The following is a 13,847-nucleotide window of genomic DNA, read 5'->3' on the forward strand; positions in this document are numbered from 1 at the left end:
CTCAGTGGGAGGAAGAGACAGCACTCCACATTATTACTAAGCCATGTTCTGACATTTTAGGGTGTTTCCAAATAGGAAACATCCCCCTGCTTGTTTGAAAACTATTTCTTGTTTTCTTTCTTCCTAACCTGCCTCTTCCCCTTTGCCATATTGTAGTCCAAGGGCTATTTCTGGCTCCAGAGAAGCTCAGTCATTTTATCACAACACCTTCTCCTGCTGTGTGAACATGGCACTCCATTTCAATAAAGATCACCAGATTTCATTCCTTTCCACTGCATAGGAAAAACATAGTTTTTCAACTTTGGGTGCATGGAAAGACAAGTATTTAGGTCAATCATTAAGTCAGGAATGACAGAGAAACTCTCCTTGATATTTATTGAGTAGTGGAAACAGGATGGGGTGGAGGACAAGGCAGCCCCATCACTGATGGGGGTTTTGCATTAACACAGCTCAAGAAAGACAGTTCTAGATGGGAAGAAATAACTTCCTAGGACTTTGGTTTTCCATGTGTGCATCAAATAGAGAAGCTTCTGTTAGCTCCGTGATTCAGAACAACTCATTAGATTAGTGCTGTAATTGCCACAAAAGTTTAAGTGATTTGAAATTTTGGAGATAGAGGGAAGTACTGACATTTAAAAATAAAAAAACCCACTGTTAAAAATTGTTCAAGTCTCAGACCCCAGTGGATGAACTTGCACGAGGAACATCAGGGGATACTAACTTGACTTGATAGGCCTTAACATAAATGACAAAATTCATGAAATCCAGTGAGGGGCTATGAGACGGTGCCGATGGGGAAGGGGGTATAAGATGATTAAGGAGTTGTATGTGAAATACACAAAAATTCAATAAAAAATACAAAAATATATCATTCCATTCTCTTCTTCCCTCTCATACCACAGAGCATTTAAAGGGCCGCATTGCCAACAGAGCAAGTGTCCTCTTACCAAAGGCTTCAAAGGCAGCGTCCACCTTTGAGCCCACTCCTGGAAAGTCTTCATCTATCTTCCTGGGAAACTCTGGTTCCATGGTCCGTTTCCTCTCATCAAATCTGCAAGAATTGAAAAAAGTTTAGCTCAGAAGCGCACAGAGGCAGTGCTATACAAACTCATAAGTTATGGGGAATTCTAGTAAACTTTGCAAGTTCACATAAATGCCAAGCATATTTAGCACTGTGTGACTTTAATAAGGTGAAATTTGGCTCTTAAAAGCACAGCTGCACTGGGGAGAGGGACAACATCCCACAATAGTAATACTGTTTGTTACTCTATTTCTTACACATGGAAAAAAAGAATCTTTATCCTGACACAGCACGTGAAGGTAGGAATATACATTCATATATGCATATAAATGTACACATATGTATGTGTGAATTGAGTCACTGATCAGAAATACAATTTCTAGGGCTGGAAAGATTGCCCAGTGGTTAAGAGTCCTTTCTAGCACCCACACTGGGTAGCTGACAACAGCCTGCAAGTTTAGCTTCAAGGAATCTTATAGATGCCTTCTTCTAGCCTCTGTGGGCACTCACACGCACGTGCACAGACATACACACAGATACACACAAATAAAAGCTAAATCTTTTTTAAAAATACAATTTCCAGTTCCTGTCTCTACTTGTTTTCCCCACACTCTACATTTAAGTTTTCTATGGCAATGCATTAGGAAAAGGGACTGGTGGAGAAGGGAAACACAAGGGTGTTCTTTATACACGGGCTGCATGCTGGATGCTCAGCACTGATCTCAGCATTTGAACTGACAGCCCAGGAATCAATCAGCCCACGAGTCCTGAGTTGGAACCATAAGATAGGATGCTATCCCTGTCATCTTTAGGCAGAGGGAATAGATGAGCTCAGATTTCCTCCTTGAAGGAAAGACACAGAAAAGCAGTGAGGCAATGAGGAGAGCTCGGGGTACAGAGAAGGAGCAGCACATTGCAGCTGCTTCTTGAGGTATCTTCCCTCTGAGAAAGAAAAGGCTAACAGGCTTCAAGTCCAGCAATGACGACGTCATGAAGGCTGAAGGACTTAAGCCAGGACTTGAAGCCTGAGCAGGATTTGAGCAGATAGAGGAGAGATGAGGGCTCCAGGGAGGTAGGGACAAAACAGATGGCAGTACGAGTCACTGCACATGGGGCTCTACACAGGGGCACTTAAGAAATGTCCACTGGAAGATGATGTTTCACAGTAAGCCCTCCTCACATTTATCCAAAGTCCCTGTCCTCCTCCTGAGAGAGAAGCGAGGTTAAGGCAGTGGAAGATTGTTCTTATAGAGAGAAACTAATTTCCTAATAGGCTCTTTAAAAAAATCATTCTTACAGCATCTTACCTCCAGTATTTATCCTCTGCAAAGAAGTATGTTTTCTTCTTTTCCTTATCAGAAATGGCTGCATCAATTTTACTGACTGTTACAGGGAGCCCCAACGTGTAGATGCTTTTTGGGTAACCGGCTTGCTCCTCATGCCCTCGGATGGCCCAAAACTGAGTTCCTGTTTGCAAATAAAATCAGTGATGTTAAAGGTTCTTTTTAGTTTAGATATATATTTTATCATCTTTTGTTTTCATAAAGAGCAAGTCTGAATTTTAGATTTAGTTGTCAGCTTTATAGTGGGCATCTAACACATATTTGCAAATTGGAGGAAGGAGCAAAGGCCAAATGAAGTAATTTACAACTCTGAGCAATGTATCTCCCTGAGTTCATTTTCCAGTCTGTAAAATATAAGTGACACACCAGCTCTGTGTGATTCTTTATTACCTTTGGCTATCTTAGTATCCAAAATTTGACAGAGTAGAGAAAATTTAATCCTTTTTAATCTTCTTGTTGGAGAGTTAAAGTGATGCTTATGCAATAATTACCTTTAAAAATGAAAACAGTGTCTCTGCTAATGACTTCATATGCAGCATCTATGCTTGAAGGAACAGACAGCCAAAATGAAGAGATCGAATAAAATCCAGGCTCAGGAGTCCTGAGAGATTTGCGCCAAAAGTGCCTGAAATAGGAGTAAAAAGAAGTGACCATTGAAAACAGACTTTCTTCTTTCGTGCATTTTCCTCTCAGTCCTGCTTCACCCACTGCCCACCCACGTTCCCTTATTGTCTGGGCTGGATGATGGGGAAAAGTAGGAAGACTGCCACTAGGAAAATAGATTGACTTATTCATTCATTCATCCACTTTTCTTTCTCTCCTCCTCTTCCTCCTCTCTTTTTTTCTAGGACTGCAACAGACCTGTCATAGGTTTCTAGAGTAAGGTCTATAAAAGCAAAGTTACCCACCATGCTAGTTTATTTATTAGCTCAGTATAAGTTTTAATTACCTATAACATATGCAAAAAGTATATAGCTAAAGTATCCTTCAGACTTTTAAAAAATGCACAGTATATGTATGTTCTGTATCCATATATTCTTGTCCATTCACAGAAAAATACTAGATGATACACAGTTTTGAAGCCAAGTGTGGTGGCACACGCTTATTTGGAAAGAGGTAAGAAGATTACAAGTTCTGGGCCAGCCTGGGTCATACAACTCTCTCTGTCTCTCTCTGTCTCTCTCTCTCTGTCTCTCTCTGTCTCTCTGTCTCTGTCTCTCTCTCTCTCTGTCTTGACTATTGATGTGTATAGAGAGATCTGGGAACCAAAACTTTTAACTCCATTTCTTTTCATTTATTTCATTTTTTACTTCTTTTTTTTAATTGAATTTTTGTGACTTTTTCATACAATATAGTTTGATGGTACTTAGAATTCTTCCCCTATCTGCACCTTCCCCTCACCCCTGCCCAGTTTTATATGCTGTCTTATACACATAATATGACCTATAGAGCCTGATTTGTGCCCCCAAATTCCCCTTAATATTCCACTGGGCCCACAAAGAGTCCCATGCTGTAAGACACTGTCTTTCTACCTCTTAGCCGTCATCAACTGCCAAAAATTCCTTAGGTTGTTCTAGGATTCATTACCCACTTAACTCCTTTAAAAAAAAATCACAGACGTAGTTATCTAGAAGTAAGTGAGTTAACCGATAAAATGTGACGCTTAATGATGGTATCATTTTGAAAGGAAGTAAAGATAAAATTCAGACTCTAAAGATCTACCTGTGCCTTGGAAAGCAATCGTGATTTAGAACATTTGGGAACAATAATTCAATGACAAGAATCAAATCATCCAGTCTTCAAAAATGAACTTGGTGATTTTAAGAAAACTTGGAAAGGTCACCTCCAGATTCTAACAGTTTCAAGCCAGGAGACGTTTTATTTTTGTTTAAATATACCTATCAATTTCCTGATTGTTTTCCTTTCTAACATTTTCCATGCAAAGAATAGGTAGCAACAAATAATTCTTCAGTCTGACCTGTCTTTAAAGAACAAGATTTCTCCCCTGAGAGTGCTGACTGCATCAAAGGACAAATCAGGATCACACATGGCTGACACCCCAGGTTTTGGAGAGCTAGGCTTGGAGGGTACCACAGGGACATCACTGGAGGCTGGCGGAGAGCCTACAAGGAAAACATTAGGGGAGACTTCATCAGGAGAAATATGATCAGTCTGACAACTCTATGCTTCCCAAATATCTCAAGTACTTTGAGTTTAATCACAGATACTTCATGTGTATCACCACAAAGCCACAAGGTCTCTGTTTCCCCAGTCACTCACCATAGAGGGACTGAATTCCATCCACATCATCTTGAGAAAGCTGGAACCCGGCCAAGTTTGTGGAAGGTTTGTAGACTGGGTACATCAAAGCTTCAGGCTTGGCCGAGTGGAAAAGGCCAAGAGAGTGGCCAAGTTCATGAGCAGCAACCAGGAATAAATTGGTCCCTATTGAAGAAATAATAAATAATAGCTCCTCATTCCTTAAATACATGTATGCCACACAGGTCAGATGAGCTTTGTACTTATTTACTTCCTGGAAACACACACACAGAGTTTTATTCGCCTTGTTTCATTGAACAATCGACTGATGGCATGCTCAATAGAAATCCAAATATGTTTTAAGACTCACACTTGAAATCCATTTTTAACATATCCAGACACTTCTAACAGTCCCTTTCTCTGGCCTCAAGAGTTTCGTCACTCCAGGAGAAGCAGCTGCTCTGCACTGTGCTCAGGAATGGAGTGAGCATTGTTACCCATTGTTCACTTCAGAACCAAACCTCTTTGTTCATAAAGAGCTAAACCTGCTGAAATGTGTGGTTGGCTTTGACAACTGCAGTCTCAGATAAATCACTGGGTGTTCATCTCAATTCTGAAATCCTAAACGATCACAACCCTATTACTTTCTATTTGGAATCTTGCCTGCATCATTTTTCAGTCTCATTATCCAAAACGATGACTAATGATGGATATCATAGACTCTGTAAAATTGGTTTAAGACATGACCTGTTCAAGCATTTGTCATAAAAGATTTTATACACACAGACACTGGTCTATTCACACGTTTTTGTCATAATTATGTGAAATAAACCCCACAGTGCTGACATTTGAAGGTGTAGGTGATTATGATTGATGTGAGTCCTTGCGAGCACAACCTGTGGATCTCGTGGGCCTGGCATGTTCTCATTTGTGCCCCAGAAGGAAGATGTTAATTCCATCAAACCATGAATTTTATCCAGTGCAAAAGTTAGATTTGTATTTTTCACAACTATTCTGTTTATATTTTTATTATATATCTCAGTTAAATCTCAGAAGTAATAAGATTTTATTTCAGTCAATGCTTTTGAAAACTTTGTAAGTTAATTTCCAAAGTTATGAACAATGAAACACTCTTTTATCTAGACAGTTTGGACATTGTATTTGGGAGTTAGTCGTTTTCTTGCAGAAGTCACAATCTTCTTAACTTCAAAGTTAGAAAAATGTTAACTTAGAGTAAAATCCCCTTCCCCCGTTTCTGGAATTTAATTATGATTTCTGGTTTAAGAAGTAAATTAAGTGGGGGAATTACATGAGCCATATCCGGAGCACATGTTAGGATGCAGTCAGTACAATATTTTAGTCTTTATCTGAAGTCTGATATAATGAGACAATTTTTAATAATGGTGACCCATAGTTCACACAAGATCCACAATTGTTAAGGACAGTATTAAAGTTTTAAACATCTGAAAATGCATTCAGTAATGATTTAAACAAAAATATATTCTGCTGATCCCTGATCCATGGAAAATTCAGCATCATTGGTTATAGGGAGTTTTCATGCTGTGGGATGCAACACTCACCTGTTGTATCCTCTGTCCACTGTTCGTCATCATCAAAGTGAGCATCTCCATTAGTCCCAGGCCCAGGTGCATAGGCATGAGCCAAGACTCCCCCAGGCCCATCAAAGGGGACGAAGTCTCCATGTTCTGATAGAAAAAAAAAATAGCTAATGAACTATTGGCAGTTAATACCTGTTGGGAGAGGGAGAGTCAGTTCTCCTTAAAGGTGTGATATTGGGTAGATCAACCAGGCTCAGGGATGGATCCACACCCAAGAGAATTTGGGGGACACAGATCAAACTAGATAGGCCTTAAAAAAGTAATAGAGAACATGAAGTGAAGGGTAGGCAGGTGAGGGGGGATCTGAGAGGGGGTGGGGGAGGGAATCTGAATATAATTAAAATACAATGAATGAAATTCTCAAAGAATCAATAAAATTATTATTTAAAAAAGATATTGGAACAATTGGTAATTAGCATCTCTTTTTGAACCTTTTCCAATAAAATACTACAAGGTGCATGTACATTTCAGGTAGTTTTTTGTTTTGTTTTACTTTGGTTGTATTCTGTTGTCGGTTTGGGGGTTTTGGTTTTTACCTCTAACTGCAAAGGAGACCATGATGTCAGCCTCTCCTTCATAAATCCTGGAGAATGTGAGCGGAGTCACCTCCTCCCAGACTTTCAGAGCTTTCTCAATGGCGGAATCTACAGCCTTTCTCGATAAATCTTGTGTGTAGTTCACAATCCTGGGTGAGAAAAAAAGAAAAAGAAGGCAATGCTTGTTGCTATGATGCAGCTTATAAAGTTTCAGTATTATGTGAAAACTTTGGATCCATTACCTGTAAGTAACCTGGTTTTTCCTCCACTTTGGCGTGCCGGGAAAGGTAGAGAAGCCACCAACATCCGGAACGCCACACCTGGGCTTGTGCATCACCTCCATGGTGCTGGAGTCCAGCTTCCCCGTCATCTCCAACCCCAGGAACTTCTGCATTTCTTGGATTTTTTTAATAACAGGACTACTGTCCATTATCTTAAACTGTTGCACATCTTTTTCAAGGCCATAGTAGTTTTCTAGATATTTCTAATGGAATAAATACAGCTTTTAGGTCATGGTTATGAATTTTAGCTATTGCTAGTTGTGGCTTTTGCAGTCATTCACCTAATTAATTCATTAATTTTCAGTATCTCACTGTATAGCCCAGGAGGAGCACAATCTTCTGATCCTCCTGCCTCTGCCTTCAGAGTGCTGAGATCACAGATGTGCTCCATCAAAACAATGAAAATGAAGTAAAAACATTCAGAGATATTTAGGTAGGAAAAAAAATGCAAAAGAAACATTTGTGGACCTATTTGTCTATTTCAGGTAAATTATTTAATTTCCTCAGTTTTCCACTTCTCACAAGAACTTGGCTTGCGAGGAACAATCCCTTCATGTAAACATGATATTAGCACTACAGATATTTAACTAAAATCACATTGGATTCAAACACTGAAAGGGCACAATTCACACACCCTTCCTTTATCCCTCACGTGTCTCTGGTCACAAACTCCTTAACTGCTGCGAAGACTTTGAACAAACATTACCCAATGTGTATGGCTTTGTTTCCTCTACACAAAAGGAAGCGCTCAAATAGTGTGATACTGAGACCCAATAGCTTCTAAGTCTCCATTCCTGAACCATTACCACTCAGTGTGAAACTAGTCCACTGAGGGCAGAGGTGGCTCCTCACTGTGCCCTGCTAATGAGCCCTGAGGCTGTTTCCACACATTACCTGAAGAAGCTCCATGATGGTGTCCTTATCCCCTGCAACTTCATCCAGTGGATAGGAAGAGCAGGCTGCCACACACAGCCACAGCAGGACTGGAAGACTCCGCATTTCCTCTGGCTTTCCTCAGCTCTGTGCTGCTCTCTGCCTAGCTCCCTCTAGATCCATCCCCTGAAGCCCAACTTTTATAGAGCGATAATGTTTGTGTAGATCACCCACAAAGTGACTCATCACTGCTTTCATCCCAAGGGACCAGGACAGACTCCAAAAATCCAAAATTCAAAGTCAGATGATACAACCTACTAAGTTCTCTGAACCTTCTCAGTTTTGCAAGGCTAAACGGTGATTAATCACCAGGAAATGCTTCCTGTCCTAGCAGGAGAGAAAACTGGGGCATATTTTTTTTTTGTTTTGTTTTTACCTCTGGAAAAACTGACTATAGTTCAGTAGATATTTTAATGTTTGTAAGTTAGAGAAAAGTGGACTGACTTGGTAAAAAAGTCAAAGTTATGCAGAATCTCTAAAAGCATTTCATTTTAGGAAGAACACATGCTAAAATGGAAAATAATAATATGTAAGTAAGGAAAAGTTGCACCTATATAGTTATACTCTGCACAGTCTATTAGTACACGCTACAAGTATAGGGTATGATATACAGAAGTAAAAAAAATTGAGCCATTTGAAAGAACTACAGTTGATTTCTGTTTGAATTTGCTGATGTTTAAGAAGGAAAAGCTCATGGGAAGGACAAAGAGCCTCTGTTAGAAAGACATTATCTTTAGGGTTGGTTTTAATTCTGTATTAAAGTGTGACAGGTCTGCAATGGCTGTTCCATAAAGACCTGTAGAATTGAAAGGAATTACTGGACTGAAAATGTCCTGATTTTATCTCGTACTTTTTTCTTCTTTTCAATCTTTCTCTTGTTCTTAAATTCAAATCAGTAGAGGATTTTTTCTATATTTTTTGCTTATTATTTTTATTTTATGTGTATGCATGTATTGCCTGCATGTAGGTAAACGCACCTGTGTCATGCAGTAGAGGATTTGAAGTTGGGAAAAAGTCTTCTCTTTTTTGTTCTTTTCTTTCCCTCTCCTTTCCTCTTCCCTTGCTTCATCTCTCTCTCCTTTTCTTTGTTGAGTTTTGCTCACATTATTGGTGTGTAATACATGATTGCCGTGAGGTCCTTAAACATTCTCAAAGGACAGGTTTCATTAAACTTCTTTAACCCCCACCACCTGTTCCTGCCTACCTCCCCAGCTCTCCCATGATCACCACATAATGCTTCACTTTTCTTTGCTTGTCTGTTATTCGTTTGCTAAAGGGCACAGTGTGCTGGGAGTGAGAATTAGATTAGCTGACAAACTAAAGCACTTACAGGTGTTGCTTAGTAAGTGTAGGCTTTGCACTCCCTGTTTTGCCTCTTGTTCACATTTTTTTGTTGTCTTATTTTTGTATGTGATAAGCATCGGTAAGTAGTATAAAAATATGATATGATTGCTCTTTGATGATTAGATCTCCAGTGACAGAGATGCAAAGCAGATGCCCAATGGTCATTTGGCAGGAGGCCACATGTCACATTTAAGACTCCATTTCCACTATGGGTTCTGTCTAAGGACAGTTCAAAACTAGAGTCAATGCATATTTTGTCTTGACTGAAAAAGGAGGAAAATATTTATCCACGTTGGTGTGAGGACAAGGGGTCCGGGATGCTGGCTGAGCCTGTACCAGATGCTGATATGAGGACAAGGGGTCTGGGACGCTGGCTGAGCCTGTGGCAGATGCTGATGTGAGGACAAGGGGTCCGGTGTGATGGCCCAGGCTGCGACAGATGCTGATGTGAGGACAAGGGGTCCTGGATATAACAGCAACTACGATTCCTTTTAAAGTTTTTGTTCATATTTTTTCCTCTGGAATTATCACTAAAATATGTTTTAGTGTGTTTAAAGTTTAGAGGGACAGCGAAAGATATTGTGATTTCCAGTCATTTGGATGTGATTGGCAGAACACCCATGTTGTCCCTGAAATAAATACAAATCTGCAGATTTGTGATAGAACGATGTCATGTTTATAACAGCTTGACAGTTCCCTGAGACACCATTCCTGAGTGTCAGGCTTTAGTTATGTGCTTTTCTGTGTCACCTGCACCTGCCTCTTGCTTTTTTTCACACTGATTGTAGCCCGGTGGTTTGTCTGTTGCCCATAATTTGCACTAAGTTTCTCATCTTGGTTGATTCTGTTTCCTAGTATTTAGCACAGCACATGGCATCTAGTATACACTTAAAATATTGCTTAGATAACTAATTAATATGTTACTATTAATGAATGAAGGGCACACTGAAAAAATCTAACAAGTAAATTAAAAGTAAAAAAATTTACAAACCATGCAGATAATTCTGAATTCTCAGATTCTACAAATACTCCAAAAACTGTTTTGTAATTCTCCCAAAAGTTAGTTAATTAATTGACTGTAAGTGTGTGTATGTGTATGTGTGAGTGTGTATGTTTCTTTATGGTCCCTTGGATACACATGCGGAGGTCAGAGGACAACTTTGGGGAGCCAGTTCTCTCCTCTACCCTGTGGATCCCAGGGAGTAAACTCAAATTATTAGACTTGGTAGCAAGCATCTTTAACCACTGAGAAATCTCACTGGCCTTAAAGTAACTGTCTTCCTGTTGTCACACTCCTCTGTGACTAACCAGACAGGACAGTGCATGATCTTTGCTACAGCCAGTGATAAACATCACCCAGATATACATTAATTTATCAACTGTCTGAATCTGAAATGCTGTGAAACACTCGGACTAAGAGTTCACATTGGCTGATTAAAGTGTTAAATAAATTTAGAAGGGGAAGTAGCAAATGAAAATGAGTGTTGTTGAAACATTGGAGAGAGAGAAAAAAGGAAGAAATGAAAGAATGACAGAAAGACGGCTCCAGACAAGATGACCTCGACTGTAAGAAATAAGGCAAACATTGCGCAGGTATTAAGCAAAAATGTTTAGAAAAAAAAAAGATATACCAGCAAAAACATTACAGGAAGAGAGTTTAAACTGATTTGAACATGAGAAATAATCCCAGAACTCAATAAACAATTAAGCAGAGTTCAGAAAGCTCCTCACCTAGGGTAAGGGATGCAGCCAGTGGCAGAGTGCTTCCTTAGCACACATGAGGATTCGGGTCTGATTCCCAACACTGGAGAAGAAAAAACTAGGGCCTTTCTGAAAAATGAGAAGCAGTTTCTTTTCATTGAAATCTATGGGCAATAATGAAATCTGAAAATAAAATTGTGTGAAGATCAGCTTGAACCTGCTGGTGGAAGGTCTCCAACTGTGGTGCTTGGGGCTTATTCCTTTATGAAGGAAAAGCTTTTGCAAAACATAACATTTATATGCTTATTATGGAAAATTTAGAGTATATACAAAAACTAGAAAGAAGGAAATATATATTATTCATAGTCATGTTATAAGGAAGAAAACAGCTACCACTGTTGTGTACTTTCTTGTATATTTTTATTTAAATAATTTATTGAGAATTTCATACATGCATACAAAGTGTTTTGATCAAATCCATGCCCACTCCCGCCCCTCCAACTCCTCCCATATCTCCCCATCACTTTTTCCTGATAACTTCATGTACTCTTTCTTCTACTTTCTTCTATTTTTATACCTATGTGTTATTTTTACATAATGCTGATCATGAGAATTCATGAAATTTCGTTGATTTTTTTTCCCCAAAGCTCTAAATCTTGCTGGCTAGATAAAAGTCTTAATGAATCAGGGGGCTGGAGAGATGGGTCAGTGGTTAAGAATACTGGCTGCTCTTGCAGAGGACTGGGGTTTGATTCCCAGCACCCACATGGCAGCTATGAACTGTCCTTAACTCCAGTTCCAGGGGAATCCAAAGCCCTCTTCTGACCTCTGCAGCATTGCATGACACTGGTACACTCACATACATGCAGGCAATACACTCATACACATAAAATAAAAATAATAAATAAAACAGTTTTTAAAAATCTTAATGAATCAACGTAGTCCCATCTGAATTTGTAGAATAAACATTGCATACAGGTCTTTTGATGTGTTTTTCATAGTTAAATTTGGACTGTATATGCTGATTTTTATGCTTGTTTGCCACAACAACTCTCAAATATTCTAATTAGGAAGTGAACTAGAATGGAGTGGGAGATTAAGGAGGTGAGGGGACAGATAAGTGGTAGAGCACCTGACTAGCATGATTAGGGCTCTTGACTTTTTTTTTCTTCAGCTCAGAAAAATATAATTATCTGCACCCACATGGCTTGGCCTCTTAAAAAAAAATCTATAAAATCTAGTGGGGTCCTGGGGAGATAACTCAGATGGTGAAGTGTTTGCCATGCAAACATGAGGACCTGAGTCTGATTGCAGCACCACATAAAAAAGCCAGATGCAGCAGCGTGTGCCTCTAATTAGGGTTGTGAAGTCAGACAGGAGGGCTCATTGGCCAGCCAATCCAGTCAAATTGGCAACCTCCAAGTTCATGAGAGACCCTGCCTCAAAAAGCAAGGTGGAGAGCAATTGAGGAAGACATGTCATTGACCCCCGGCCTCCATATATACACACGCATATGCACTTACATACACACATGCTTACATACATGAACACACACACCAAAGTCTAATGACTCAAGCTCTTGGGCTTTCTGTCTTGCCATATGATCTTTTCTCTTGTATATTTTCCCACCATGATGTCGTCTGTCATCCAGCAGTCAAGAGGACCCTCACCAGAGGTGACCCATGCTGCTGCCATGCTCTTGAACTTCCAGAACAAATCCTCAAAGAAACAGCTCTGCTCCAGATAGTAGGAAGAAAGCAATTTGTTTTCGGAACAGAAAATGCTCTGAAAGATGGTGACACAAGTAAATTCACCAAGAAAAAGTGTTTCTCTCAGTCTGAAGACTGTTCCTGTAATTACGATGAACATTTGTGAAAATTATCAGAAGCCTTGTGCATCAAAGCTCAGCTGAAGACAGTGGTAAACACGGATCTCGGTCAATACTACCCTGCCGTCTAAGAACTTCATGAATAGTTCAGAGGACTCATCCGACAGTGGAAGTAAATGTTCTTCTGCTTCTAACTCAGAGAATGACCCTGGGATTGCATAGAACATCCACCAAAGGATTCTAATGTCAATAAGAGGAGTTTCCATTCCTGTTTGCAAAGAAGCGCCTCCTGAGAAACTGTAAAGAGATGAAAATGAGTGGCTTTGAAGAAAAACATTTGGAAGCTTGTTGCGGGTGTCCTGGGGCCCTCCAGGCAGTAGAGTTGGCGGGGAGTCACAACACTGACTCCAGGAGTCAGGTGAGAAGCAGGTAGTGCGAGCAGCTGCGGACTCATTTATTGTGGATATGGGGCTCCATTATATCCCCCCTCCCGGTGTCCCATTGGTCCATTGATAGGTCGTGTCTGTTCCTCATTGGCTCTCTGTATCAGGCCATTTTCACATCAGCCATCTCTATCTTTTGGCAGAACACAGGTTTGCCTCAGCTAGATGTTTTTGGTGCGTTTGCAGTGCACGCTGGTTGTTCAGGCCGCACTTCCTCCCACAGAAGCTCACAAAAGTTCAACCAAGTAGGACCCTCCTGTCTTTACTCAGCAATATGAAAGATTCTTTCCTGACAGGATGCTGTAGTTACACCTTAGGCCCAATGCTGTGTCTTATGGTTTAGATTCTAAGGGAGATTTACCAGAAGGTTTTGAACCATCAGGCTGCAACAGTCTATTCACTCTGGCTTCAGTGTCTCTTTCTTGTAACCCGTGTGCATCACCCATGAATTCTGTAAGAGGAGAAACCCTCAACCACGTGGCTACTTTCTGAAGTATGCTGGATCAGCTACCTAGGACAATAAACTTAAAGACGATTCG

The 13,847-nt window shown here is 40.0% G+C and overlaps 1 protein-coding gene across 1 annotated transcript in view; it reads right to left on the minus strand.

The window, feature by feature from the left end:
* The window catches only part of Mmp3 (matrix metallopeptidase 3), an 8,756-nt gene extending 640 nt beyond the window's left edge, over positions 1–8,116 (minus strand). Inside the window, exons 1-9 of the mRNA XM_008829944.3 lie at positions 7,954–8,116; positions 7,021–7,262; positions 6,779–6,927; positions 6,204–6,329; positions 4,645–4,809; positions 4,343–4,487; positions 2,856–2,989; positions 2,329–2,488; positions 948–1,051 (exon numbers count right to left, since the gene is read on the minus strand). Of these exons, the coding sequence (XP_008828166.1) occupies positions 948–1,051; positions 2,329–2,488; positions 2,856–2,989; positions 4,343–4,487; positions 4,645–4,809; positions 6,204–6,329; positions 6,779–6,927; positions 7,021–7,262; positions 7,954–8,058 (1,330 nt within the window). The 5' untranslated portion in view covers positions 8,059–8,116. The remainder of the gene's footprint in view (positions 1–947; positions 1,052–2,328; positions 2,489–2,855; positions 2,990–4,342; positions 4,488–4,644; positions 4,810–6,203; positions 6,330–6,778; positions 6,928–7,020; positions 7,263–7,953) is intronic.
* Between the last annotated feature and the right edge of the window lie 5,731 nt (positions 8,117–13,847).

The sequence above is a fragment of the Nannospalax galili genome, unplaced genomic scaffold (genome assembly GCF_000622305.1).
Source record: "Nannospalax galili isolate Female #2095 unplaced genomic scaffold, S.galili_v1.0 scaffold1750, whole genome shotgun sequence".
NCBI classification, from domain to species: Eukaryota; Metazoa; Chordata; class Mammalia; order Rodentia; family Spalacidae; genus Nannospalax; species Nannospalax galili.